This window comes from Cryptotermes secundus, unplaced genomic scaffold (assembly GCF_002891405.2).
Source record: "Cryptotermes secundus unplaced genomic scaffold, Csec_1.0 scaffold541, whole genome shotgun sequence".
Classification (NCBI taxonomy): domain Eukaryota; kingdom Metazoa; phylum Arthropoda; class Insecta; order Blattodea; family Kalotermitidae; genus Cryptotermes; species Cryptotermes secundus.
In genome coordinates, this window is record NW_019735467.1 from 289,834 (window position 1) to 317,586 (window position 27,753).

Genomic DNA, 27,753 nt, shown 5'->3' on the forward strand with positions numbered 1-27,753 from the left:
ATCTTAGCACATTTCTTATTGAAATGCAATCATGTTTATGTTAATCCTGTAGTTCTAGTCACAATTCTAGAATGTTTACTTTCGTTACCATGGTTTTCAATTACTCTTGTATTCCCCATTTCATGAAAGGAATACAAATTGTTTTGTAAAACACACATTTCTCATGAATGAAAATGCATTTTAATATTTTATGAATCTTGAATTTTGAATAAGATTAGACACTGAAAAAAATTCCAATTCAGTGAAGAAATACTCAAAGAACAACACTTCACCCAGAACGGTGGTCCCCAAAGTATGGTATGTGAACTTAATTCAGGTAGTAAAAAAAGGGGGGGGTAAAGCTATCCCTGTACAAGGCCATGAAGGCCCATAGAGTTGTGAGATGTTGAGGGTCCCACACTATCTAGACAATCGGCTCAAAGATGGGGGTAAGGTTGTCAGCCTTACACGCCGGCCGTGCTTCACTCCGTTGGGCCTAGTGTGGCTGGAAGGATTAGGTCAACTGAAAAAAATCCAATGACCTCATCAGGACTTTAACCCGTGACCTTCTTGCTTGTAGCATAGTCCCTCAACCACTACGCTACCGTGTGAAGTCTATGGAATAACCAGGACTAAGAAAAATACTTAAAAAATAGCAAAAAAAAAAAAAGTAAAGGTATCCTTGTAACAGAACGTGGAGGCCCATAGGGTTGTCAGATGTTGAGGTTCCCACATTTTCTAGACAATTGGCTCATAGATGGCCGCAGGGTTGTCAGCCCAATGCTTGGGCCACCCTTTACCCTCAAGAATATTTCAAGAATATTCCTGGTACTCATTTCAGTTAGAGGCTGAGTCGACCCCAGGGCCATAGTCTGGCTGGAAGGATTAGGTCAATTGAAAAAAATCCAGTGACCTCATCGGGACTCGAACCCTCGACCTTCCAGCTTGTAGCATAGTGCCTCAACCAACTATGCTACCAAGTGGCTTCCGTAGTCTAGGGGTAACGTTCCCACCTCATGACTCAAGGTACGCAGGTTCACACCCGGTGGAGGCCGTGGAATTTTTAACGGCAGAAAAATTCAGGGAACAAGTCCTCCGGGAGGGACTTTAAGCCGTGCGTCCCGTGTCATAGCTTTACGGCACATAAAAGAACCTCATGTCTCCAAAGGAGGCCACTGAGCTAAATTAAGGACATTTCCCGCCCAACAATAGTCTCTAACGCCTCTGGCAGACGGGGGAAGCATCGAGATACCTCTGAGCCAGTGGAGGCCGACCTCGCTGGCTGAGTGAGGACTGATGGTACGGGCAACGGCCCATAAACAGCATAAGAGGAACGGTGTTTTCTGTGTGGTCCATGCTGAGATATTATAAGCAGGACAGTTATTTAGTGAGTCAGCTGCGCCATAGCTCAAGCAGTTAGTCAGTGGCTTCCCACTGCGGCAGCCCAGGTTCGATCTCGGGTGTGGTCAAGTGGGATTTGTGGTGGACAAAGTGGTGCTCAGGCAGGTTTTCTCTGAGTACTTTGGTTTCCCCTGCCAATTTTCATTCCAACATTTGCTCCACAATCACCCTCGCCTATCATCTGGGGCTGGTACGATAGGCCAGAGGTGGCCGCAGTACAAGGGACTTAGTCTCAACCCACTAGCAATAAAAAAAATATTTAGTGAGTCAGTTGAGTTCAGTCAGTCAGTGGAGTGGGTGAAGTGAAATCAGTAAGTTGAGAGTTGACAGTTGGAGCAATGAGTTAATTGTGAGACAGTTGCAAGCTGGTAAGAATATGAGCATAGTAGCAGAGGTCACTGTCTGGACCCTTCACCAGGGAAAGACTGGTGAAGACAGAGCAGGCTGAGAAGATCTAGTGTGTCCTATAGGGATTCGCAGAGTGTAGTAATCAAGTGTGCAATAAATCTGATTCCCAATCCGAACTCCATCTATAGTCACTCTAAAATCATGAGAATACTAATATTTAAATTCCATATGATTATTTAAAATTTTTCAGCATTCACAACACTCTCCATTACAATTGTTGAACAGGCAGAGAAATCCCCAAGTGATCTGCAAAACCCTCAGCAATTTTCACATTGTCCAGGTGGAAGAGATCTAGAACAAATGCTCTAGAACAAATGCTCTAGATAACAGATATCTGCATAATTAAAGAGATATTTCACCTGTGTTCTCATATGAAGAGGGGCATCATCTTCAGTAAGGAGACGATGATACAGTGTCTTCAGCTCAAGCCCAAGCATGAAATCGTAGTGACGTATACACAAAGAACCAATAGCTTTCAATGTGAATAACTGAATGTCTTCATTGGGCTGCTGTACAAAGTATGCCAATGTGTCACATACTTGGTCCTTGATATCATCCTTCAACAAAGAATATGAATTAATATATCTCAGCAGTATATAGTACCCATTCAAATTCACTTCAATTTATTTCAAATTCAAGCAGATCCAGATACAGGTTGGGAAATAAATTCAGAAAACATTGGATATAGAATGAGTCACATATCAGAACAAACGTTCCAATTAATTACTGGAACAAGTCAAGGTAATTATAATATGAAATATACATAACACAGGCATTGAACACAACTGAATACAATTACAATAGAAGTGAAATGCTAAACAAAAAAATATATTAACCATTCATACAATAAAATTCCTCCAGTTTATAAAAACAATGCAAATTCAAATATTTTCTTAAGGAACCCTTAAAAATTGTAGGCGTCTGTACAAGATCTTTTACTTTTAATTCAGGTAGTAATTTATTACACATTTTAATACGAGTATAGTAAACGCCATTTTCATACAATGTTAGGGAGGAGGTAGGAGGATATAAATTATTGCTATGTCTGGTCTGTACATTATTGAATTGAACTGAATTTATTTACATTTTATAAATCCTAAGTGGGTTAGTACCTTTGGATACAGAACAAGTCAAAAGGTTACATACATAAGTACAGGCAATTTTAGCTTAAAAATTAATATAACTTAATTTTACATCATTCTCTATTTACATTGAAGTATTCATCTAAAGAGTAGAAGGAATGAGCATGTAGATAATTCTTTAACTCTGATTTAAACTTTTTAGTATCATTGCCCAAGTTTTTAATACTTTGTGGCAGATTGTTGAACACTTTTATGCCAGTAAAGTAGACTCCTTTTTGATATACTGATAAAGTTGATGAGGGTAGGTGGAAGTTATATTTTTGTCTAGTATTCATGTTATAGACATCAGAATTTAATTTGAATTTATCTTTGTTGTAAACAACAAATAAGAGAAGCGATAATATGTATTGCGATTGAAGAGGTAGAATTTTTAATTTCTTAAATAATTCTCTACATGAATCTCTACTTCTACATCCTGTAATGATTCTAATTATATTCTTTTGTATTTTAAAAATTATTACACTATGTGAAGAGTTCCCCCAAAATATTAATCCATAGTTCATAATAGAATGAAAGTAGGCATGGTAAACCATCTTCAATGTTTCCTGTGACATAAAAGGCTTAATTGATCTCATCGCATAGCAAGCTGCATTTAATTTAGGTATAATTTGTTCAATATGTATTTTCCAAGACAGTGTACTGTCTACATGTATTCCAAGGAATTTTGTATCAAGTACTTTACAGATTAATTTGTTGGCATAACTGATGTCCAGATCAATTTGGTGGTTGTTTTTAGTTGTGAATGATATGTAATGGGTTTTATCAAAATTTAATGAGAGTAAATTGGCTTCAAACCATCTGTTTAAGGCTTCAAATACAATATTTATGTCATTTTTAAAGTTTTCAAATTTAGAGTTCTTAAATTTTATACTATTATTATATGTGTGTTAAAATTTTCAACAGTTTGCCTCTCTATGTAGGAGATTTGGTACAAGAGAGGAAACTTTTCCTAGGAAAACTAAAAGAAATTTTAATCAATAATTTGTTTTATTCAGTTGATGAATTTTTACTTTTAAGGATTTATAGACAGAAATATGCTTATTTAGGTATATTTCATTATATTACTGTGCAATTTATATCTAAATATCTGACAACTATAGTTCTTCATTGCATGCATATGTATATATGAGTAGGAAGGTGAATTATTATTTACTGCTAACTATCTTGTTGGTGTAATTGTATGTGTAACATTGTATTTATTTAATTGATATTCAGTTTAGATTTTAACTATGGTTGAATTGATGTACCTGTGATTTTATCTGTGATTGTCTTGTGACTGTTGTTTGACAAGTTTTATATTCAGTGCCAGTTGCACACTTATCAATACTCGGAAACACTGATGTATGTATGTATGTATGTATATTTAATACCTGTCATGTTCTTTCATTTCTTGCCTATTCTAACCACATTCAAACAGGACACATATGACTGTCCTCCACAGGCATTCTTATGAACTGTCAGAAATATATCTGTGCACAAACAGCTAATGGATTCCAAATCACTTTGCATGAAATCCATAAGTGTGAGACTCAAACTTTCATGACAAAATTGAGAAAAGAATCTAGACCTCGATTTTTCAATCTTTAACATCCAGAATTTTCAGTTAACTGCTCTTCTTTCTTTTTTTTTTTTTACCTTGACCAGCAACATCTGAACTATCCATGCCATCAATTTGTCTATACAATTTTACTCTCCATTTCTGCACAAGGTGAAGAAGAATATTTTAAATATAATGGTTTGGTAATATTTCTCATTGAAAATGGATATGATACCAAAATTGGTAAGTGGGATACTTTGGTGCAGTGTGAAAAATTGCAATTACAGTGGAAAATTTGGTCTAGTAGAGAAAATTCTCGTTCTCATCTCAATTCCTGAAATTCTACCAAATGCCTACTCTGCACCAAAAAAAAATAATTTTCAGACATTTCTGGAAGCAAAAGGAATGAAAACATAGTAGGCATAAATAATAATTTTTAAAATATCATAGTCTGTAAAATTTTTAATGCAAGGTCTAAGCTGTTGTTCTTAAAAGCAACAAGTATGGTGTAGATGTGTAAATATTTTAATTTTCTGATTCTTCTTGTCTCCACAGATTAAATACGTTACTGCTTTTCACTGTGGCAATTCATATGGGGACAATTCAAAATACGGCGAGGAATTACTTTTCAAAGCGGCACTATGGTTAAGCTGAAGTCTTATTGAAGTGTTGGCATGAGAATGAAAATATATCTTTTAATTCACACAGAGGGTAGAAAATTTATGCTTACTTACTTATGGAGCTAAGACCTTCTTGAGGAGAAGGCAAATCTGCAGCTACTCAAGAATTTCCCAGCATTTTATGGAACACGAAGGTTCATTGCCGTGCTCACAAGAGCCATCCACTGGTCCCTATCCTAAGCCAGATCAATCCAATCCATTCCAACCTCTCTCTCTCTAAGATCCATTTTAATATTGTCCACCCACCTATCTACTGGTCTTAACAGTGGTCTCTTTCCTTCTGGCTTTCCCACCAATATCCTACATGCATTCAATGTCCCCCATTCCTGGTACATGGCCTGCCCACCTCACCCTCACCTCAGAGAAGAGTACAAGTTATGAAGCTTCTCACTGTGCAGTTTTCTCCAACCTCCTGTCACTTCATCTCTCTTCAGTTCAAATATTCTCCTCAACACTCTGTTCTCAAACACCCTCAGTCTATGTTCCTCCATTAATGTCAAGGACCAAGTTTCACACCCATACAGAACCACAGGCAAAATTATAGTTTTGTATATTCTAATTTTTATGTTTTTGGACAGCAGACAAGAAGACAAAAGGTTCTGGACTGAATGGTAGCAAGCATTACCCGAGTTCAATCTCCTCTTAATTTCCTCCTCAATCAGGTTTTGATTTGTTACCGTCATTCCAATATATCTGAACTGTGACACATTTTCAAAACATCTGTTTCCTATCATGTTATGATTTTGTCTGCATTCTGGTGATGAGACAGCAACATATACTTAGTTTTCTCTGTGTTTACTTCTAGACCAACCTCCTTACTTGTGTCAATTAAAGTTTGAGTGTCTTTCTTTATGGTAGCTATATTATCACCCAGTAGACGCACAACATCGGCATAGATGAACGGCTGATGTGTCCCGTTTAATTTCAGTTCCACCTGGTTTTCCTGAACCTTCTTAATGGCATATTCTAAAGCAAAGTTGAAAAGGAGTGGTGATGAAGCATCTCCTTGTCTTAGACCATTCTGGATAGGAAGTTTATCAGATAAATGTTTACCTATACGGACTTTACTCAGTTTCGTTTAAACACATTTTAACAGGCTTAATTCTATCGAATACGGTACAATACTTCCTTCCTAACTTCCACTTTCTTGAAGTCTACAAATAGCTGATGTACTGTCTCATTGTACTCCCATTTTTCTCCAGTATCTGATGAATGCAAAAGATCTGATCTGTAGTCGATCTGTTACATCGAAACCCACACTGATGATCCCCAATAATTTCATCTATGTATGGAATTAACCTTGAGAGAAAAATACTGGATAAAATTTTGTATGAAGTTGATAGCAGTGATATCATTCGATAATTACTACAGTCAGTTTTATCACTATTCTTGTGAACTGGTACAATAATAGATTCCTTCCACTGATCAGACAATTTTTCTTTATGCCAAATAGAAATAATTAGCTTATGGATCTTAGAACGTAAAATTTGCCTCCTGCTTGAACAAGTTCTGCTGGAATTCGATCACTACTGGGTGATTTATACCTTTTCAATTTTGCAATAGCAATTTCAACCTCAAAAGCGCTGGGATCAGGTATTAACGCCTCAGCTGTGTCCATTTCTATCTGCCTAACATCACTGACCCTATGTACATCTAATAACTGAAAGAAGTAGTTCCTCCGCCTATTCAAAATATTGTGGGAATCTGCAAGCAGATCACCATTCTCATCCTTCACTAAGTTACTTCTGGGTTGGTAACCCAACATAAAGTTATTTATTCCTCTGTACATGTCTCCATTGTTCTTGTTCTTACAGTCCATTGCAAGCTCATAAATTCTGTCTTTCAGATGTTCCCTCTTTTTATTCCACATGTGACTGACTCTGACTACATTACCTTGCAAACATAATCAGTTGTTGCTTGTTGAACAACTGTTTGTTACTGAATACTGAACAACAGTGAAATCCGTCTAACCAGTAAAGATGGTTTCAACAAAATCAACATTTTCCATTTGGGCCCCTACAGCACATTAGTCCACCAAAAATACCTCCTATGCAGCTTTATTTAGGGATATGACCTCCACAAATTACTGATGTTTGACTAAAACTTTTAGAGCCATAACTGAGAAACCTGACATTCTGCTGTTTTTGTGAAGTTGGAATTTCAGAAACAACTTTTACATATTCAAGGGGGTTCAAAACATGTAAATCCATCAAATCTTGAGATCGACATTCTTTGCTACCACAATACGTTTTCATATATACAGTAAAACCTGCCTTAAAAGGACGCTATATTAAAAGGAATTTGTCTTAAATGGAAATATTTTCAGGTCCCACAACTTTGTGGCTGAAGATGTTAAATATCCTGTATTAGATGGAAATCAAAATAAGCCTTTATATGGAAAATTTCTAGTTTTCTAGAATGCATAGTTTAGAAGAATTCTAGTCATCCTATACATTCTACAGAATTTTGTTTTCTCTAACTCTTTCAATTCAGCTTTTAATGGTGCTGCACTACCTGCACTGAAATTCAACTGAACTGTTCGCCCCTTCCAGAAATTTTACTGAGTAAGGGCTCTAGGACTACATTTTTACTTTAGCCTAGCAGTTTTCATCACGACTACAAAGACAAGAGTTGTGCTTTATCTTAACACAAGAGTAAAAGTGATTCATATAAACGAGCGAGATAAATTCTCTGTTAAGCAGATAATGAAGATGTTTAATGTTGGTAAAACTCAAATGTATGAGATTCTAAAGAAGAACAGGGAAATTCTGAAGCAGTGCGAAAATTGTGCTAATGGAAAATAAAAAGAGAACTTAAGAAAACTGAAAACGAAGACATTCATGAAATAGTGTGGGAGTGGTTCGTCAGTGTAAGGGTAAAACATCACCATGTGTCATACAATGGAATGATTCAGACATACTTAATGTAATTTATTTTTTTTATTTTTTTTTTTTAATTCACTTAGTGGGGGGTGGAGTCCAACTGGGTCCATTCGGCACAGCGGCCACTGATTGGCCTATTGTAGCCTGCCCCGTGTGATTATGATGATGGAAAATTTGGTGGAATGGAGATTGGCAGAGGAAACCGAAGTACTCAGAGAAAACCTGCCCCAGTGCCACTTTGTCCACCACAAATCCAACTTGACCAGACCCGGGATCAAACCCGGGCTGCCGCAGTGGGAAGCCAGCGACTAACCGCTTGAGCTATGGTGCAGCCCATGCGTAGTGTAACTTCTCAAGCTAAAGTGTTTGTGGAAAGTCAGGCAGCCAAGAGAGTAAACTGTGTGCAAAAACTCTGCTTGAGTTCTGGTAAAATTATAAAAAGTGAGTACTGCAACTTTTTTCTGTTCACTGTAATGTCTGTATGTGTTCCATGATTATAGTGTGAATAAATTAATGAGCATGGTGTTTTATTTTGTCACAAATATGTTGTGCATGTCCTGATTTAATTATTATAGTATACCTTGATTAAATGGAGACCTGGCTTCAACCGAAAGATGTTCTGGACCCTTGAGGTTCCGTTTAAGACAGGTTTTACTGTATTATGTATATGAGAAAGAGAGAATGAAAGAAAGAAAGAAGACAGATAAAAATATATGCTCTGCTAAAAGTCACATTCTGATGCAGTTTAGAGAGGAATGATGAAAATTTCTGATATCACATTTCTCACGTACTTCTATGCTTGATTATTTGTCAAATGTTCCTCAAAATTCAGTAACAAAAGTTATATGAGCCAAGCAAAATGAATGTTTCAAAACCACTTGCCCTTAGTCCACTAAACATGCTGGTATCTTCAACAGTATCAACAATTCCCTAGTGACAAAGTCTGATAACAGAAACCAATACCACAAACACAATATACTTACAGTGTAAGATTACAAGCATGGTAATATAATAAATGTAAACTCACTTCTAGTCCCTGTATAACATCTTTGTCTGTAAAATCGAAGTGCCTCAACAGAAGTCCAACTGTGAAAAGAGCTCTTCGGAAAAATGGACGGCTTTTAACCAGCACAGGTAATGTTGGATCTTTCTCATAATCCCTTCTGTAGTCCCTTAGAAACCCTGAAATATAAAGATGTCAGTAAATATTCAACATTCCTATGGATAGCAGTGGATCTGAATACTATACTGACAAAACTCTTAAATAAAGGAAATTTAATGCTGAGATTAATGGCCTGGGATCACTTAAATTGAAACCAAAATGAGGGAAACACTTAAAATGAGAAATATTAAATTGGGATTTCACTGTAACACAAGATGTTCTGGGAAGAACTAATTGCCTGTTTTCCTGATATAACAGAGACCAGACAGAGAATGGTGCATCCAATGTTTCTTCTATTCTAGGATGTATATTCGCTGGCACAGGAATGTGTTTACTGAGCTGTTGCCTAGCAACAATGGGGGAACGCACACAAACACAAAGTAATGTGATCTCATTAGCCTCCTTTTATTTTTTCATAATGGGGAAAGGTTAAAACAAGAACTTCTGGAAAGAACCAACCACCTACTCTCCTTTGGTACAATATGGACTGCATAGAAAATGACACCTCCAATATTTATTCACTGATGCAGGAACATATTTACACACACGCAGACACAAAGCAAGGCAATCTCGTAAGCCGTTTTTTTTAAATCAGTAAAGCAGGCTAGAACAACAAGTTGTGAGAACAACTAGTCACCTACTTTCCTTTGTAAAGACATGGATTGCACAGTAAATGATGCGTCCAACAATTCTTCCGTTGTTCCTTATGTTTGTTGCTGCGGAAACTTGTTTACTCAGCTGTTGCCTAGTAATGAGAGGAGGAATACACTTTACCCAGCCCTTGCCTAGCAATGGTAGAAAAGATACACGTACAGGCACATAGACTGATGGCAGGGATTTATGAAGTAAGCCACACAGACAATGTTCTGATATTTTCTGTACTAAAAGGTTACAGTTCTTCACAAAGCTATGACTTCTGAGTTGCATTACAATTTCAATATTCATTTTTAAAATATTCTTTCATGCATATATGACTCATATGATCTTATCATCACACTGTAATTAACCTCAAAAGTAGATAAATTAATCTCATGTTAATTTACGAAACATTTATTAATTTTGTTTCAAAACTCCATATGGCGGCAATTCAATACTTTCCTTCATGTCCACAAACTTGACATAACTTTAAGAATACTGTGATGTGATTATTTAAACACTTTCTGCTGCATGGTAATGGCTCTATTAACAAGTGAACCATCTCTAGGAAACAGCTTGAAACATCAGCAGCAACAAAGGAACTGCTGGATAACGTGTTTCCTACGAGGTCCATGACAAGGCTACACAGTGAAGGCTGTCAATGTAATTCAGTTAGTTGTGACCATGAGAAGTTGAGAGCCCCGCCAGTCTGTGGGCAGACAGTGATGGCTAATCACGGCTAGGAGTCGTGACCATGAGATGTGAGATGGTATCCAGCCGGCAATGACACAAGCATGAGCGCAGAAGAATCTCCATTGTTGGGCACCATTACCTAGCAACACGTGGTGAAGACACAAGTATATAATGTGTGCTGCAGTATTTTGATATGTAGAATCCTTGAAAATGTTACAGTTACCTGCAGTTATGAATTATAAGTGTTCATTAAATCCAATTACCAATCCAAATGCCATGTCTAGTCACTAACATGTGGCAACTGGTGTGAGAAGTAGGATAGGATCGACTGAATCATTGGACTTAAGACCGCATCAGACAGTTAGATCATCTTACTACAAAAATGGAACAAACGCTAGAATGCCTGCAGGTCAAGATGAGAGGAATCTTGGCAATAGTGGACGCCACACATGAAAAGATAAAAAGCCCATCAAGAAAGGATGGTGGCGAAGAGAGACTCCAACTTAGAAGTGATGAAGGCCTGTCAAGACAAAGTCCGTGGTGGACCAGTATAACTGGGCATCATGCATAAAAGCCATGCATGTGCTTACCACCCCACAGGGCTTCTGATGTTCAACATGTAGACCCCCAAAGGTTGCCCCACAGGGGCAACTGAGAACCAATATGGGGACCAGCACCTGGCCATAGGGTCCTGAAATCAACTCAAAACACAGATTGTAATAATTGGTGGGTCCATTCACGAGTTTTCCACTGCCCTGCAAGATGCGACATACTGTATCTTTCCCGCACCACATAAGGACATGTTCATAGGGAAACAGGCAAGACATTCACTAACAGCATAAGAGAATGAAGCAGAACATGGGAGCTATTTCTGGGAGGCCCTAAGGTAGACCCTTGAGCTGGAAGTCATAAAGCTAGCAATCAGGTCTTCCATCAGGCTCCAGAAAACAAGTGACAGGGCATTGTGGAGGAGCCAGCCCCTTCCTCGATGAAAGAAGAGACTACTGACAGCTTAAGTGCCACAGCTGTAGGAGCATTGGGCACTTCCAGAAGTTCTGATACCATAGTCCAGAAGAAGAAATGGTGATATGCCTACAGGCTACTTGAGACAAGCAGCTTTAAGGAGGAAGCAATGTAACATGACTACTTAAACAATGGTCACTGTGTTGCAATGGCTTGCCAACATATCAGCAGCAATGAAGGAACTGTTGGAAATGGTGTTTTCTATGCAGTCAGTGCCAAGGCTATACAGGAGCCATTCATGCAAGTTAGTTGAAGTCATGAGGACTTGAGAGCCAGTGTTAAGACAGCAATGGCTATTCAAGGCTAGGAGTTGAGGCCATGAGGAGCTATGAGGTGGTAGCCAGATGGCAACGACACACCATGAGAGCAGAAGAATCTCCATTACTGGAACAGTCACCTATCAGTGTCTCATTATGACATAGAAGACTTTCCTTGCGCTGCAGTACAGTATGTAAATATGAGAAACTGTTACAGTTACCTGTAGTTAAGATTTATAAGTGTTCAATACATCCAATTACCAATCCAAACCCCGTTTCTAGCCACTAATGTGTGACAATACTGCAAGCAACATAAAGTGAACTGAATTAAATACTGGGGTAAGGGAATGGAAAAAACAGTACTGCAGGTACAAGTGAACATCAGTACTCACCATCACACTGCATGAAAAAATTTGGCACATGTATAAAAATGGGTAGATTTGATAGGTTCTGTATAGTGTTAAAAATAACCTTGACATATGTTGAACACCCACAAATTTTGAATGTGCTGAAAATGAAAATTGGACTAATTCAAAGACAAAATAAGAATACTAAAACAGAAAATACATAATGAACTCACCTGAAATGACCCTCTGGGGAATTCCTTACAAACACCTGACAGTAGTTAGCTAACATGCTGGGACTCCACCTGCTCTGGTATCACTTTCACACTCCCCCCATACTCATCACTAAGAGCACCCAAGTTACTGGAAAAGTCAATATATGTGTACAGAAAATGAAACTGCAATGGCTATTAGCATCCCATGACTATGTAGGCACTGGAAAGTTCCCCCAATAAGTGACTCATAATTTTCTGTTTGAAGATTCCAAGGAAATTGGTAGTCACTGCTTTAAATGTCCTCCAAGCTCCCCCTTCAACCTTATTTGAGTTTCATTAAATAGGATGTTACTCATGACTTTTCTAATTTGCAAGCCAATAAATATCCCTTCATTGTTTTGGCCTTGCTAATCCTGAAAAATTTTGGTTTCAAGTACAGAAACCCTGTGCCATTCTGATACATACCCTTAACAAAACTATCATTAAACAAAGTTTCTTATGCAGTGGCAGAAGAAAATGTTTCTGTATCAACTGAAGGTTAAAAAAAACTTTTCACTTGTTTCTTTCATTTCCCTGTCACAGAGAAAAGGATTTCATATAGCTCACTTGGGAAACCATGAAGTGCAATCCCTTTCAAGTTTTCATAGTTATGTCAAGAATATTTATCATAATGATGTTTCATAAGAAGGTGCACACTGTCACATGATTCTTTCACAAGAATGATAAGTGGCATGGGAATTGCAGGGTATTCATTTCCATTATAGAACAATATGGCTTTCAAACTAAGCTTCAAGGAATCAATAAATAGACACCACTTGTTTCTGTCATATTGGTGGTAATGGCTTTCAAGAAAGAGTTCGCATTATTACAGCACAATGAACTGCCTTCCTGGAGGGAAGAACACAGATTTCTTATTGGCTATTTCCCCAGATGATTCCAACAACTCAATGTGGAAGTCAAAATTTCAGACTGCTTTTATAGTAGATTCAGATCATGGACAAGATTGTTCACTTCTGCTTGGCTCAGCCGATGTACAAGATGGTTCAAACACTGCATCAATAATGGATCTCTTTCTGTCAGTATCACGTTAGACCTGGCCATCACTGAATTTTATAACGCCTTCATGTAACTACAGTAAACCGTGAATATTCCAGTCACAGTTAATCTGGATAATCTTGATTAAATTATGACAAATAATGTTTGCAGTTGACTATTTACTTTAAAACACAACTGGCATTTAAAAAGGCAAACGAGTCACTTGTCTGTTTAGTCAAACCTGCTTTATTATAGAACAATTTCAGAGTCTTCTATCGATGAACAAATGTATCTTTTTACAGTTTTTAAATAAAGGCTCTACAGCGATTTTTCATTTATTTTAATTGGGACTACTTATATAACTGAATTTTCCATTTATTTGTGTTTTAGGTTCTTTTATCCTTTAAGCTATGTTTTGCATCACTAATCCAGCTTATTGTTTAACCCTTTGACGCGGTAATTTAAATTCCGCGGCTGCGTCTCCTGCGGTAATATATTCAGCCGGCCATTTAAATTTTGCTCGAAAATGATTTATTCATCATTGTTCTTAAATTCTATGAGATAGGAACATGAAACTTTCACTAAAATGATCTTAAAAGGTGGTTTTATAACCTTACCTTATAATATGAGCGCCCTTTATATCTTCAATGGAAGCAGGTTTTTTAGTATTTGAGCAGTGAATGGTACGCCTTGAAGCATGAAACTTTCACTAAAATGATCTTAAAAGATGGTTTTTATAACCTTACCTTATAATATGAGCGCCCTGTATCTCGGTAATGGAGGCAGTTGGTTTAGTAGAAGGAAGGCCTTGAAGCATTCGTATAACCCAACGGTGCCTCACATTCACCATTCTCCGCTCCAATATTGTGTATTTTTTTTGGCCCTTTTTTTTAACCACACATATGTGCGGCCTTGCCTTCTTACCCGTGAGGGGTATACTTCAAGGAAATGTCTTTCCGTGACCCGTTTAGTTGCCAGGTCAGCTGTAGTAAATTCAACGTTACGAGTTATCATAACAAGGGGTTGTTGCTATGCCTTTGATATTCCATCCATTTTGGCGGCAGGAGATGTCGTAGGGGTGACCACAGAATTCATGAAGTTATTCTAAGAACTGTCTGGTATCTAGTGAACGAAAGTAGAGCTTAGCTGGCTCAAAAAAATATTTATGGTCATCCCTCGAAACGACCACCAAGGTCAGTACGATAAAATGGCGTCAACTTGAGCGATAATACATGAAGGAATGAGTTCTTTTTCCCTCCCCCACACACATCCGTATCGTCTCAGGGGGTGACCACAGTGTTCTGCCTTAAATTGTGGCGTTTTTCTCAGAACTGGGCCTTTGTACTGTGCGAAATCAATGGATAATGCGAGAATAAATTACTGGACAACCCTATTCTAAGAATTTCAGTTGAGTGTGTCAATGTGGCCAGCTCAGGGTAATATGATATCATATACAACAGTAAACATCACGTCTCTTCTGTTTATATCTTCGAAGCAAAGGAAACACGCCTTCATAAGAGTACAGCTAGAAACCGCTCGCCAGAACCACAGGAACTTTGCTGCAAGACAGGCATATGTAACGATGACTTGGCACAGATAAAGTCGTGTCTTATTTATACTCTGTTCTACTGACAACAGGCCAGCGAAAAATCTAACAATCTACAGCAAAACCATCAATTATTATGGGCGTTATAACATAGGTGTGCAGCTGAACGAAACATACACGTCGAACCCCCCCAGACGATTTAAATCCCTGACGAAACATACACGACGAACCACGGCAACGGGTTAATCTAGATGACTTCTCCCCCTGATTACTCCAGATTAGTGAGGATTTACTGTAGCTGCATTTCACATATCCTGTGGCTTCAGCAATGGATAACCTTGACCGTCAAAAGAGGTTTCACAGCTGATGATAAATCTGGGTGTCATACAACATGTTTAAGCTTTTCTGTATGTGTTTGCAAGTAACACCAATCTGTTAAATGGTCTTTCGAGTCTGTCTGTATCATGAGAACAGCAAATGACATTTGTCAAGACCCACTGAAATGGTTCACCAGAAATCTTGATTGTGTTATACAGTAAATACGAGGTCCTGATTCCCTACCTTATGAACAAAATAAATTTCACATGCAATTCTGGACAGAGGATTAAAATTAACCTCTAAGATGGAAAGCATAACTCTCTGCAAACACAAGACAAGCTGACTGGTGGGGTTCATGGAATTATGCAGTATTCAAGCATACACAAGCATTCACACAAAAAGGTGAAACATTCATGAATTTCTAGCAATTAAGAAAAACCTCAAATAAAATAAAGAAGTTCTCAACTGACAACTTGGTCAATGTGCAAGTTGTGAGAAATATGAATTTGTATTAATGTGCATTAAACATGAAAATGCAAGCAGTGGCATGTAGAATCTTACAAAGCAGCCATGGAGAGGAAGCAGTAAACCCCTGCACTTCCTATTCTAATCTAAATTCATGCATAACTAAAAAAAATATGAGTGACAGAAAATTTGTTTTTTCACTTTTGTAAAAACATCTGTGTGACAAACACTTTGCTGAACAGTGTTAGTATTAAAGTTTCAATTCCTACCATAATACTTGAGAAAACAGTCTCTTATAAGCTTGAAATTTCGTGTCACATTATTGACCACTGATCCCAAGCAGGAGAGGCAGCTTGCCACAACTGTTCGATCATGCTGTAGTATCAGTTTAACAGAATCCTCTTCCAGCTGAGCAAGGAATGTTTCACTTGGGTGTTCCATCAAAGGGACAACCAACTCCAAAGTTCGAGCAACACTGCTGATGATCTGGTAATCTCCCTGTGTCTGTGAACAGTTCAATAAATCATAAATTACCATTTCAATAAAGAATCCACATGACTGACATGCAATTGCTGTTGTAAATGTAAAATTAAATTAGTCAGTCATGAATTCAGAAGGTAGGTACATAAAACAAACTATCGTTATGAACTATAAGTACTGCATACCATCATTTTTCATTCATTGAGAAAAAGTCTCAAATTTATTTATGAAATACATACTTTTCTCATACAGCATTATATATAAAGATACAATATACAGTGGAACTCTTTTCAATGTTTTCAGTCATTTAAGATTTAATTCTACTGAGCCTAAGCCAGTACTCTCAACATTAAGTTTCCTTTATTTGAGACCATCCTCAGTTTAAAGTTGAAACTTACTGTTCTACAAAGAAACCTTAAACAGTGTAAGCGTACTGTAAATGGTAAATTATTTATACTATTAATTATGGACTAACATATTAAAAAGAAAGTCTTTTTATAAAAATATGAGGTAACAACAACTCTGTTGAATGGTCAGGGGTTTGTTGTCATTTACTGAAGTGTTCTATGAAGTTACATTATATACAAAGATCGTTTTTGTTGTTGTTGTTGTTGTTATTATTGTTGTTGTTGTTATTATTATTGTTGTTGTTTTTGTTATTATTATTATTATTATTATTATTGTCATTACTCCTCTTCTATTCCTATTGCTCCCACTTGGAGCATAGGGCATCTGTGAAATGCTTCGTTTCACTTCAGTTTCTTAATCTAAGACAGTCGGCAGGACTCCTTGGACAGAGGATCGGCCTGTCAGAAGGATGCTACCTAATACAAATACCGAATAAACACAGACATCCATGCCCTGAGTGGGATTTGCACCCATAATCGCAGTGTTAAAGCAGGTGAAGATATTTCAAGCCTTAGACCTCGTGGCCACTGTGACTGGCAATACAAAGATTATAGAGGGCAAAATTAGATATGGTATGATGATTTTGAATGAGAACGAGGATAGATGTGGGAAAAAGCTGTCCTGCACCGTGCTTATTCTGGTGGGACAGAGAAGAAACAACATCAAGACCTGTCAGGGCAGCCATTCTCCAACAGGGATCCAATGGTAGAAAAATGCATTACAGTTGAGCTGATGGGAAGTGCTGGGAAACCTCTCTGGAATGCCCCTGATGCTCATGTCACCTATTCAACATCCACTGGGGAAATTTTACTTTAGAACAAAACCATGAGTTACTGAAGACATTTCAAATGAAGAGCTTGTACAGTGTTGAATGAGGGACGAGGAACACAAATGGTGAGTAGGTAGAGATTGGAAAGGAGGCAGTTATTACCTACTTAATGATTCTATACAGTCATTTGCATAGTTCAAGCAAGAAAAAACTGCAATGCCTGATAACCCAGCTGTGATTCTGAATATAACTCTATTTCCCACTAGAGCAACCTTCTTCTTATAGCATATAATGCTGGCACATTTGCTCATTTGTGACTGGTAAGATACACAAGAATATACATATATGAGAGTTAAATTTTAAATTAAAATGAAGAAGTTAAAGGCTGGTAAAGAATAACACGGAATTAGTGAACACTAAACTGGAAAGGATCTCGACGGGACTGATCACAGCCTACTTGAGGTACTATGCTGGCATTTTCCCAGAGGCACCGAGAAAAACTTTCAAAGAGAGACTAGAAACTAGAAACAGACAAGTAGAGCAGTTGCGACGCAACGGGCAGATAAACACCTGTTTATAATCAACGGCTCAGTAAACACGTGCCTGTGAAAACAATATCCAGTCTATCACCAGGCAACCACCCATGACAATAAAAGAACTGCAGGAGGCAGTGTTGTCTGTTAGGTCTGCCCTCAGGTTGTATAATGAGGACACCACACAAGTTGCAGTTGTCAGGCAGTTCAGTTGAGTGAAGTGAAATGAAGTAACTGGATGGTGAGAGAGTTCAGTTGTCAGGTCAGCTGAACATCAGCCTGTGAAGAGAAGACTAGGAGGCTGGTGTGAAATGGCCACCAGCCTGGGATGCGCTTAGTTAAGAGATGAAAATCAGGCTGGGAAAAGAGTTAGTTGCAAGAGTGCAGCTGCAAGAAGAGGAATCTATGTGTGACATGTGAAGTGTGTAATTCAGTGAGACTGTTACATTTCCTGTGTTAAAATCCACTGCCAGGAAACGGCTAGTGGAAACTGTAATAGACTGAGGACACTAATCTGTGTGTAAGTGATCTGTAAAGCATAGTTCCAAGTGATGTATAGAAGTGGTCAACGAATCCAATATCCAATCCATACCCCATTTATAGTCACTCCTAATATGTGAAAATATATTATGGTCTTCTGGGCTATGACACTGTATATTCTGGTAGGTAGGTAAAATGTTTTGTAGAAACAGATTACCTCCATCTTCAGGGCAGAAGACAAAATAAAGGCAAAAAGAAGATGATAAGCTCCTTTCTGCCCACACTACTATAAATTATATGCGATCATACAGTCAGAAGCTTCTCACAATTCAACGTGTGCAATAGCATTTTCATTTGTCCTGCTTTACCACAAATTCTGAAGAATAAGGCTACAGGCAACTGCATATTCTGTTATCTACATCATGTTGTATATCTACCTGGCACTTGAGACTGAGGTAGGGCTGTAATGTTATCGCATGATCCACCAGGAGCTGAGGCCGTATCTTGGCAAACAGATAGAGGGTTGTGAGACATGCCACTAGGCGCTGTGAGGAACCATGACTCTGCTCCTCCTGCACAAGGCTCGTCTCTTCTAACCTTAGCACATTCTCAATAAGGCAGTCCACTATCTGTTTACAAGCTGTCAGTAAGGCCTTTGGAGGTTCAACATTTGTCTTTGTTGAATCTTCTTTATCCTCCTTTGGTTTGAAAAGCTGAAAGTAACAATATTTGATATATCAAAAGTCACATTTGTATTAACTACCAACTTCAAATAAAATAAAATTCTGGAGAATGTATTATTTATTACTTTCAATCTACAACCACTAATGACAACACTGACATACCATGACAGCCATAGGACATTTGCATATTTGGGTGGCTTCACTTATATTAAAGGATATAAAAGACATCACTGGATAGAAGACAAACAGTTTACTTATTCATCAACAGATGTTAAAGAACTAGAAGTTTTCTAATACTTCTGAGATATTTACCGTATGAAATCTGAGCTCATTTGGTAGAAATGCTAGGAAGAGAAATATTATTTTATCAGAATAAATCTTATGAGAGGAATGCATATAAATTACTGTCACTATACAGGGTGTAACTGAAAGGTGCGTACAAACTTTTGGCACAAGTTCCTCATATCAAAAAATTAAAAATGTCCTTATCAACATGTCTGGAAACATTTAATTTGTGAGTTATAGCTGATTTTCCAGTGTGGGCAAACTTCTGTCAGTGTTTTTCCAATGAAGTGCTAAGCATTTCTTTGTTTCATCAGTGCTCTTTACAGATGAGACACACTTCAGGAGAGCCACCACCAATATTCACAGCTAACACCAGTGGGTAGAGGAGAATCCTTATGGTGTAATCTATGCAAGACACCAGCAGCAGTCCAGAATTATGAAGAAAGCAGTCTTCTGGGATTTGGCACCGTGTATATGTGGTGTTAACCGACGTTTTGGAGGAACGTATCGCCTCCATCTTCAGGGTAGAAGAAAAAATCAAATCTTACACAGTTCAGAATTATGTTTGCCGGGGTACTGTTGATAACTGTTTGGTAGGGCAGAATGTATTGCCTCATCAGCTTACAGGCAACCACTACTGACAGTTTCTCTTGCATGACATGTCACAGCTAACAGAAGATGCACCACTGCCAGTCAGAGCATGAATGTGGTACATGCGTTATAGTGCTCTGGCACATTTTAGCCATGTTGTGCGAGATGGTCTAAATAATACCTATCAGGTAGAGAAGGACCCACTGCATGGTCTCCATGCTTGCCAAATTTGAATTCTCTTAATTTTTACCTGTGGGGCACCTAAAAACCCATGTGTATGCTCCTGTTGACAGTTAAGAGGCAATTCATCATCACATTTTGGATGCCTGTCAGACCATTTGAAATTACCCTGGCATCTCTGGATGTGGCAGTCTCTGATGAGACATGTCAAGGCATGGAGAACACTTGGAGCACTTATTACAAAATTTACTCTTTCACCTATAATTTTGAAATTAAATGTTTCAAGACACATGCTGATATGGATATTTATTCTTGTTTTGGTATATGGAACTCTGCCAGTGGCAAGTAGATACAACAGTGCGACCCAACACCAAGCTGACAAATAAGTTAGTATAAGATGACAAATGAATCTGATGAACTGTACTAAATACACTTGTTCAAGTTAATGAGAATAATTTTTGGAGTAATCCTTAGCACTCTACATACTGAGCAGACTCAAGGTACTTGTTTTAAAACCACCACAGACAAATATAAATCAATGTCTTAGTATTGTCTTAAATGGTATATCAGTACTTAGAAAAAAGAAGGAGCTTCCCATGGATACACCTGCTACTGTTATAAGAACACCTGAAGAACAAACAGCACAACCTTCAGATAATGAGAATGTGTAAAATTAACAAAAATGCCAATTCTAACAGACACTCATCATATCTGAAAATACTTGAAATATGCAACTATGTGGCAGTCCCCTAACTACCAATCACATATAACACACTACAACACTTAAGGCTGGAATTACTTGCATAATGTGGTATGGCAATATTTCTTTTTTCTTGGAGTGGTTATCACAGGGATATAATAAAAAAAGAAGCCTAATTCAACATCCTCATCATTGTTAGCAATATCTGAACTGAAGAGTTAAAGATTACCTTAATGTTAAATAATCTCTTCCTTTACAAGTAAAAGTTCCACCCACTACTTGCTGCAAGCACTAGAGTCCCACATACATTTTGCTCCTAAATCCCTGTATGTGAATATATGTGAGAATAAACACATCAACTCATAACGAACCAGAGAAAGAGACCAAGATGGAAATCAGTTCAAATCTCTTTAATATGCAGTATTAAGGGTAGTGTTATATGCCATGATTGGAAAATATACAAATTTTTTATGTTACGTATGCAAGAAATGGTTGTGAAATGACTACTACACATGATTCTTTAATTGTAAACTGTATGTGCATGCCTTAGTGGTATATAAACTGTAATAAATCCTTACCTGTTTAATTTTTAACTCAAATGAACACATTTTAAGTTATCATCCTCATAATAATAACTCTTTATGACATGCAGAGGGATTCACACAACCTGTAATTCCTGCAACTATGGCCTTCCGCTTGTAGCGCAGGTCTCATTTCATTACATTCATCACACAGTCCCAAATTTCATTTACACTCAAGCAGATTTGTATATCTAAAGGTGTGTCCACATTACTCATGCCCGTGCTCGTCTGGCTTTTACTTGTGCTCGGAAATCTTTGTCCACACTACTTCAATTATTAGCCAGGCTTTGGCGCATGATGATCCGTATATTTACTCATAGTGTGTACAGGCTGTAGTCATATTTTAATTTATTGGCTATAGTTTTTAAATTAAAGATTTAAAATTTGCTTGTCTCGTGACTTGTCATATTGTCCACATTACTCGTGAGCATAGCGAGTCACACAAGTACGAGTAATGTGGATGTGTCTTAACAGGTAGTTCTAACGTGAGGCTTGGCAGTCAAAAGGTCTTACTAGAGATGAACAAGACTCGCAAACAAGTCTGAAACGTTTCACGACCCATGTTGCAGTTTAAATGTGAAGAATATGTGTATATATTACTTTACTGTGATGTCTCTGACAAAATTCTGTGTCAGTCAAAATGTGACCTATGTTCAATTTAGTTTCTTTTGGTGGGTTGAGACTGAGTCTACTCGGTACATAAACAACTATCTGGCCTATTACACCGGCCCCAGATGATGTTTTGATGGATGTGGAGCAGTTCATGGAATGAGAACTGACAGGGGAAAACCGAAGTACTTGGAGACATGTTGGGATTAACATCACCAAGAGAAAAATCAAACAGCACAGTTGGGAGACTGGTAAAAAGAAGGGGAGGGGAGTAAGAATTGGTTTCCAAAGAATGAACACACTGCAAAACATCGAGTCACTTAAACTAATTCACCAGAAATACTGCACCCATTCATTCTCCAATATTTAGCAATCACAATACTAGCAATATATTGTGGTTATATATACTTACACTAAGCAAAAGCTGTTCAAACCACTCAAGGCCCATGTCACGAGAGGCAGCTACCACATCTGTAATATTCATCACTTTCCTCAGAAGTGCAGCTGAGTCAAGTGAGGGTCGCTCCCTAATTGGTGTAAACCACATGTTCTGAAAAACCTCCATGACCAGTTTCCTAATACCTAAGAGTAAAACAATACAATGAGCAAAACACAGTGTACAGCTTCTATTGTAGTCATGGCTAATGTTAATACAACCTTTGTCCATGATGTTCTGAGACTCATTTAATATCTCGGCTTAGGTAAATATTGGGCAATTCTGGGAAAAGGTGTTCTAATTATGGGACATTTTATGACTCGCCTCTGTTACTGATGTTAATTCTCTTGACCTCCGCTAGGTGGCAGGGTGTGGTGGAAAAACCTGTGTCAATTGTCAGTGTATTTGTGCTATGAGAAGTATGAACATTCAATCTGAACAGTGAGTTCACATCAAATTTTGTGTGAAGCTGGGCAAGACAGCCACAGAGACATTGCAGCTTCTGCATGATGCCTATGGAGATGATGCTTTATCTCAGGCATGAGCGTTTGAGTGGCACAGGCAATTCGTGTCAGGCAGGGTGTCTGTGGAGGATAACACAAGGTCAGGCTGGCCTTCGAGTTACTGGAATGAAGACAATGTGGTTCGCATCAAAGACATAGTACGAGAAGACTGTACTGTTACAGTGCACATGTTAGCTGATGTCATGAATATCAATAAGTTGACCTGCCACCAAATTCTGCAAGAGGACTTCAGTAAATGCAAACTCAATGCCAGACTAGTCCTGCAGTCAGGATCAAAAGGCGCTTCAATATGTGCTGATTTGTTACATGAGACACAGAACGATTCCATGTTCATCAGCAGTACCACTGCCGGGGACGAATCATGGTGTTTCCAGTGTGAACCTCAGATGAAGCAGCAATGTGCTGCATGGTGGTCAACAGGTTCACCAGTGTCAAAGACTAAGATAATCGCTTTTCTCAAGGCCAGGGAAACAATGTATTGACTGTGGAGGGGACAGGAACCATTAGTTAACAAGTTGAATTTTGTATATTTTACAGACTTAGTTTTGGAAGTTTATGGACAAGGGTTGTATTTGTGTAATGATATCACTGTTATGAAGCCCAGAACAGATGTATACTAGTAGACAGAAAAAAGGACTTTATTGTAATTGGTGCTTCAGTTTTTGTTACTGCTTTTCTCCGTTATCATGGCACAGGTGCATATGAAGTGGAAGAAATTACATTAACATCAGGTTTGTTCTTGATCTCTGATGTGAATATGAACATTTCATTAATGACCCTCTCAGGACAGACAACAGACAATCAGTTTTAAAAGTTTTTTTTATAATTTTTCATTTCAATATTTTAGTTATTTGTTTTTAATGGTGTGTATGGATTCTCATCTGCTATCCAAAAATGTAATAATTAGAACATATAAAACTATAATTTTGCCTGTGGTTTTGCATGGGAGCAAAACTTTGTCTTTGACATTAAGGAAGGAACATGGACTGAGTGTGTTTGAGAAAAGGAGAGTATTTGGGCTGAAACGGGATGAAGTGACAGAAAGTTGGAGAAAATGAATAATGAGGAACTTCATAATGTGTACCCTTCATGAAGCATAATTAGAATTATTAAATCAAGGAGCATAAGATGGGCAAGTCATGTTGCATGCATGGGGGCAAAGAGGAATGCGTAAAGGGCTTTGGTGGAAAGCTAAGAGGAAAAAGACCATTGTAAAGGCCTAGACATAGATGGGAGCATAATATTTTCAGAACCATCATGACAGTTTCATTTTGATTATAACTTTCTCAAATAAATAATGGAGAGTCAATTTAAGGTGTATTACGAGGTGTGTTCAGGAAATAACGGGAATTTTAAAATTTCGCGGGTTTGGAGAGTCCAATTGTCAAAATTTTTTTTTTATTATGTTGGTATACATGCCCCTGAAGTACAATAAAATTTTCAGCTGTATTCATTGCTTACTTTGTCTGTGGCAGCCGCTAAGGTTAGACGTGTTTTTATGAGCTTGGCGATTTTCGTTTGTTAAAAGAAATGGATCAAAGAATTTGTATCAAATTTTGCGTAAAAAATGAAATAAAGTGTTACAAAGTGTGTGAAATGTTAACAAAGGCCTATGGTGAGTCTGTTATGAGTAAAACAAGAGTTTACGAGTGGTATAAGCGTTTCCAAGATGGCCGTGAAGACGTTGCAGATGACGAGCGCCCCGGACGCCCCAGCACATCAACAACCGATGAAAACGTGGAAAAAGTGAAAGCAATGATTATGAATGATCGCCGAATCACAATCAGAGAAGTCGCTGATGATGTTGGCATATCGATTGGCTCATGCCATGAAATTTTTTCGAATGTTTTGGGTATGAAACGCGTGGCACCTGCTCACACTTCGTTGCTTGTTCGTGAATTCTTGGCCAAAAACAATACTGTAACGATGCCCCAGCCTCCATATTCGCCAGACATGGCTCCGTGTGACTTTTTCCTATTTCCAAAAATAAAGAGAACCTTAAAGGGCCGTCGTTTTACAAGCATAGATGACATTAAAAGCGCATCGCTGAAAGAGCTAAAGGCTATCCCAAAAATCGAGTTTGAGAAGTGTTTCGATGATTGGAAGAAGCGCTGGCGTAAGTGCATAATATCGAATGGGGACTATTTTGAAGGCGACAACATTAATGTAGACGAATGAATAAATATTTTTTCCAAAATACGGAAATTCCCGTCATTTTTTGAACACACCTCGTACACAGCTTGATTTTGAATTTTCTTTCTGTCCCCTTTTTATTATGCACACATTTCTGCTCTGCATCACTGAACAATGCTGAATACCTGCACTGCTGTTTCATCAGTTATTGTTATCATTTAAGTTGTGTCCACTGTATGTGGGCAGTCCAGTCGATATTAAAGGTCCAAATTCTTGTTACATACGGCCTGCGTGGGACATCTCGATGTCACTTGCACATATTGGTAAGTTGGGTAAAGGAGAAGTAGCCACCCTAGAGTCGTTGTTCTCCATCGATGTGTCTAAGCTTTACAAGCGAATAAAATGGCCAGTGTGATTGAAAACTATACCAAGTTTGAGGTCTGTGTAGTGCTCAGTTTTTTGCCAGCAGAAGGCATGAGTCAGAGCAAGATTCATCATAGGTTCATGAGTGCTTATGGCCGGAATGTTTTCAGCTGAAAGGAAGTGTCTGTGTGGTGCAACAATTTAAAGATGGCTGAAAAGTACTGAACAAAGAAGCAGACCAAGGACCTTGCACATTAATCAAACTGTGTCCTTCTCAAAGGTTTGATAAGGGATGATCAAAGAGTCGAAGTTTGTGATATTGTTGAAGTGATAAGTACTGCAAAAAGCACTGGTCATGAAGTCATTTCAGATTTAAACTTCCATAAAGTGTCTGCTCACTGGGTTCGCAAAATGCTGACTGAGGAGCATAAAAGTAATAATGGCTGCTTCACTTGAAAATCTTTGCCATTACCAAGATGGAGAATAGAATCTGGCAAACATCATTACGGGAGATGAAATAAGGTTTTATGAGTTCATCCCAGAGTCAAAAGGAAACTCGATCACTTGGTAACATTCTCATTCAACCACTACAAAAAAATTCAAAACTCAGCCATCTGTGCTCTGGGATTCTGAAGGCCTCCTGCTGTGTGAATTTCTCCCATCAAAAACATTAATCAACAGTAACAAATACTGTGAAACTCTCAAAAAATTGCATAAAGCCATAAAATGAAATGATTTTTTTAATGCTAGTGGGGTGGGACTAAGTCCCTTGTACTGCAGCCACTTCTGGCCTATTGTACCAGCCCCAGATGATAGGTGAGGGTGAATGTGGGGCAATTGGAATGAAGATTGGCAGGGGAAACCGAAGTACTCGGAGAAAACCTGCCCCAGCGCCACTTTGGCCAACACAAATCCCACTTGACCAGACCCAGGATCGAACCCGGGCTGCCGCGGTGGGAAGCCAGCGACTAACCACTTGAGTTATGGCGTTTTTATAAAATAAAAGATATCAGGACAATGAACTGCTGGAGTAAGGCTTCTGCAGGTCGCGCCATAGGTCAAGCGGTTAGTTGCTGGCTTAACACCGTGGCAGCACGTGTTCGATCCCGGGTCTCATCAAGTGGGATTTGTGGTGGACAAAGTGGCACTGGGGCAGGTTTCCTCCAAGTACTCAGGTTTCTGCTGCCAAACTTCATTCCACCAAATTCTCCATCATCATAATCACCCGAGGTAGACTACAATACGCCAATCAGCGGCTGCCATGCCTAGTGGACCCAGTTGGACTCCCCCCCCACAAAGAGAATAAAAATAATAATAATAAAAAAAAAAAAGGCTTCTGCATGTTGCAGCATGACCTCACAGTTCAGTCGAGACAGAAGCCTGGTTGCAGAAGCAGAAATGGGAAGTTCTGCGGTATCCACCACATAGTCCTAATCTAGTGCCATCAGATGTCTACCTCTTCAGACCATTTAAGAATTGTTTACCAGGAAAGATTTGAGGACTAAATTCCATTGCAAATAGTGCAATACTTCACATCCCTTGGAGAGGAACGTCGTGAAGGAATGTTTAAACTTGTAAAACGATGGGATAAACATCTGAATGCTAATGGTGACTATGTGGAAGAATAAATATTAGTATATAGTATTTCTTGAATTTATTAAAGATTTCTTTGCAATAAATATTCTGATGTAATCTGGTGCTGTACCTTTAAATTTGGACAGCCCTCATATATAGTTAACCTTTATCGGACGGGCCATTTGATTTCCGGTAGGGGCAGCTGGACGGAGTTTATTTAAATGCCCACCCTTCTAGAGCAATGAAATTGTAAGCATGTTTCTAAAAATGGTGTGATTTCTACATTTTTTATGATAAACGAACGAAATGAACGCCCCTTTAATGTAGAAAGAATATAGAATCAGATATTCTAATTTACAGATTTCAATATCTGTAAAAATTTTTTACACTGATTCCCAAAATAAAATTTCCCGAAATTCATACATTTTCTGCACCATGCGTTCTAGCAGTGTAATACATTTTCTGCACCATGCGTTTTAGCAGTGTAAGTCCTTGTGGCGACTTCACATTCAATGGTATCTCTTGTTGTAGCTTATTTATCGTATGGGACATGTCACTGCGCACGACTGTTTGCGTCTGAAATTCCTCGCTGCCTAATGTGTTAGATAAACACAGGAGTTAATTCTCGGAATATGGTGTTGCCAGATCGGTAATTCGTTCATTCATTGCAGTCAAACCATTGTGTTTGTAACGATTTTGA

The 27,753-nt window shown here is 38.2% G+C and overlaps 1 protein-coding gene across 3 annotated transcripts in view; it reads right to left on the reverse strand.

The window, feature by feature from the left end:
* Positions 1-27,753, reverse strand: part of LOC111869334 (nipped-B-like protein A) — a 238,205-nt gene that overhangs the window by 47,891 nt on the left and 162,561 nt on the right. For all 3 annotated transcript variants that reach the window (XM_023860790.2, XM_023860789.2, XM_023860788.2), the window contains 5 exons: positions 22,435-22,604; positions 18,831-19,106; positions 15,993-16,227; positions 9,057-9,211; positions 2,148-2,345 (listed from right to left, as the gene is read on the reverse strand). In XM_023860790.2, coding sequence (XP_023716558.1) covers positions 2,148-2,345; positions 9,057-9,211; positions 15,993-16,227; positions 18,831-19,106; positions 22,435-22,604 — 1,034 coding nt within the window. The remainder of the gene's footprint in view (positions 1-2,147; positions 2,346-9,056; positions 9,212-15,992; positions 16,228-18,830; positions 19,107-22,434; positions 22,605-27,753) is intronic.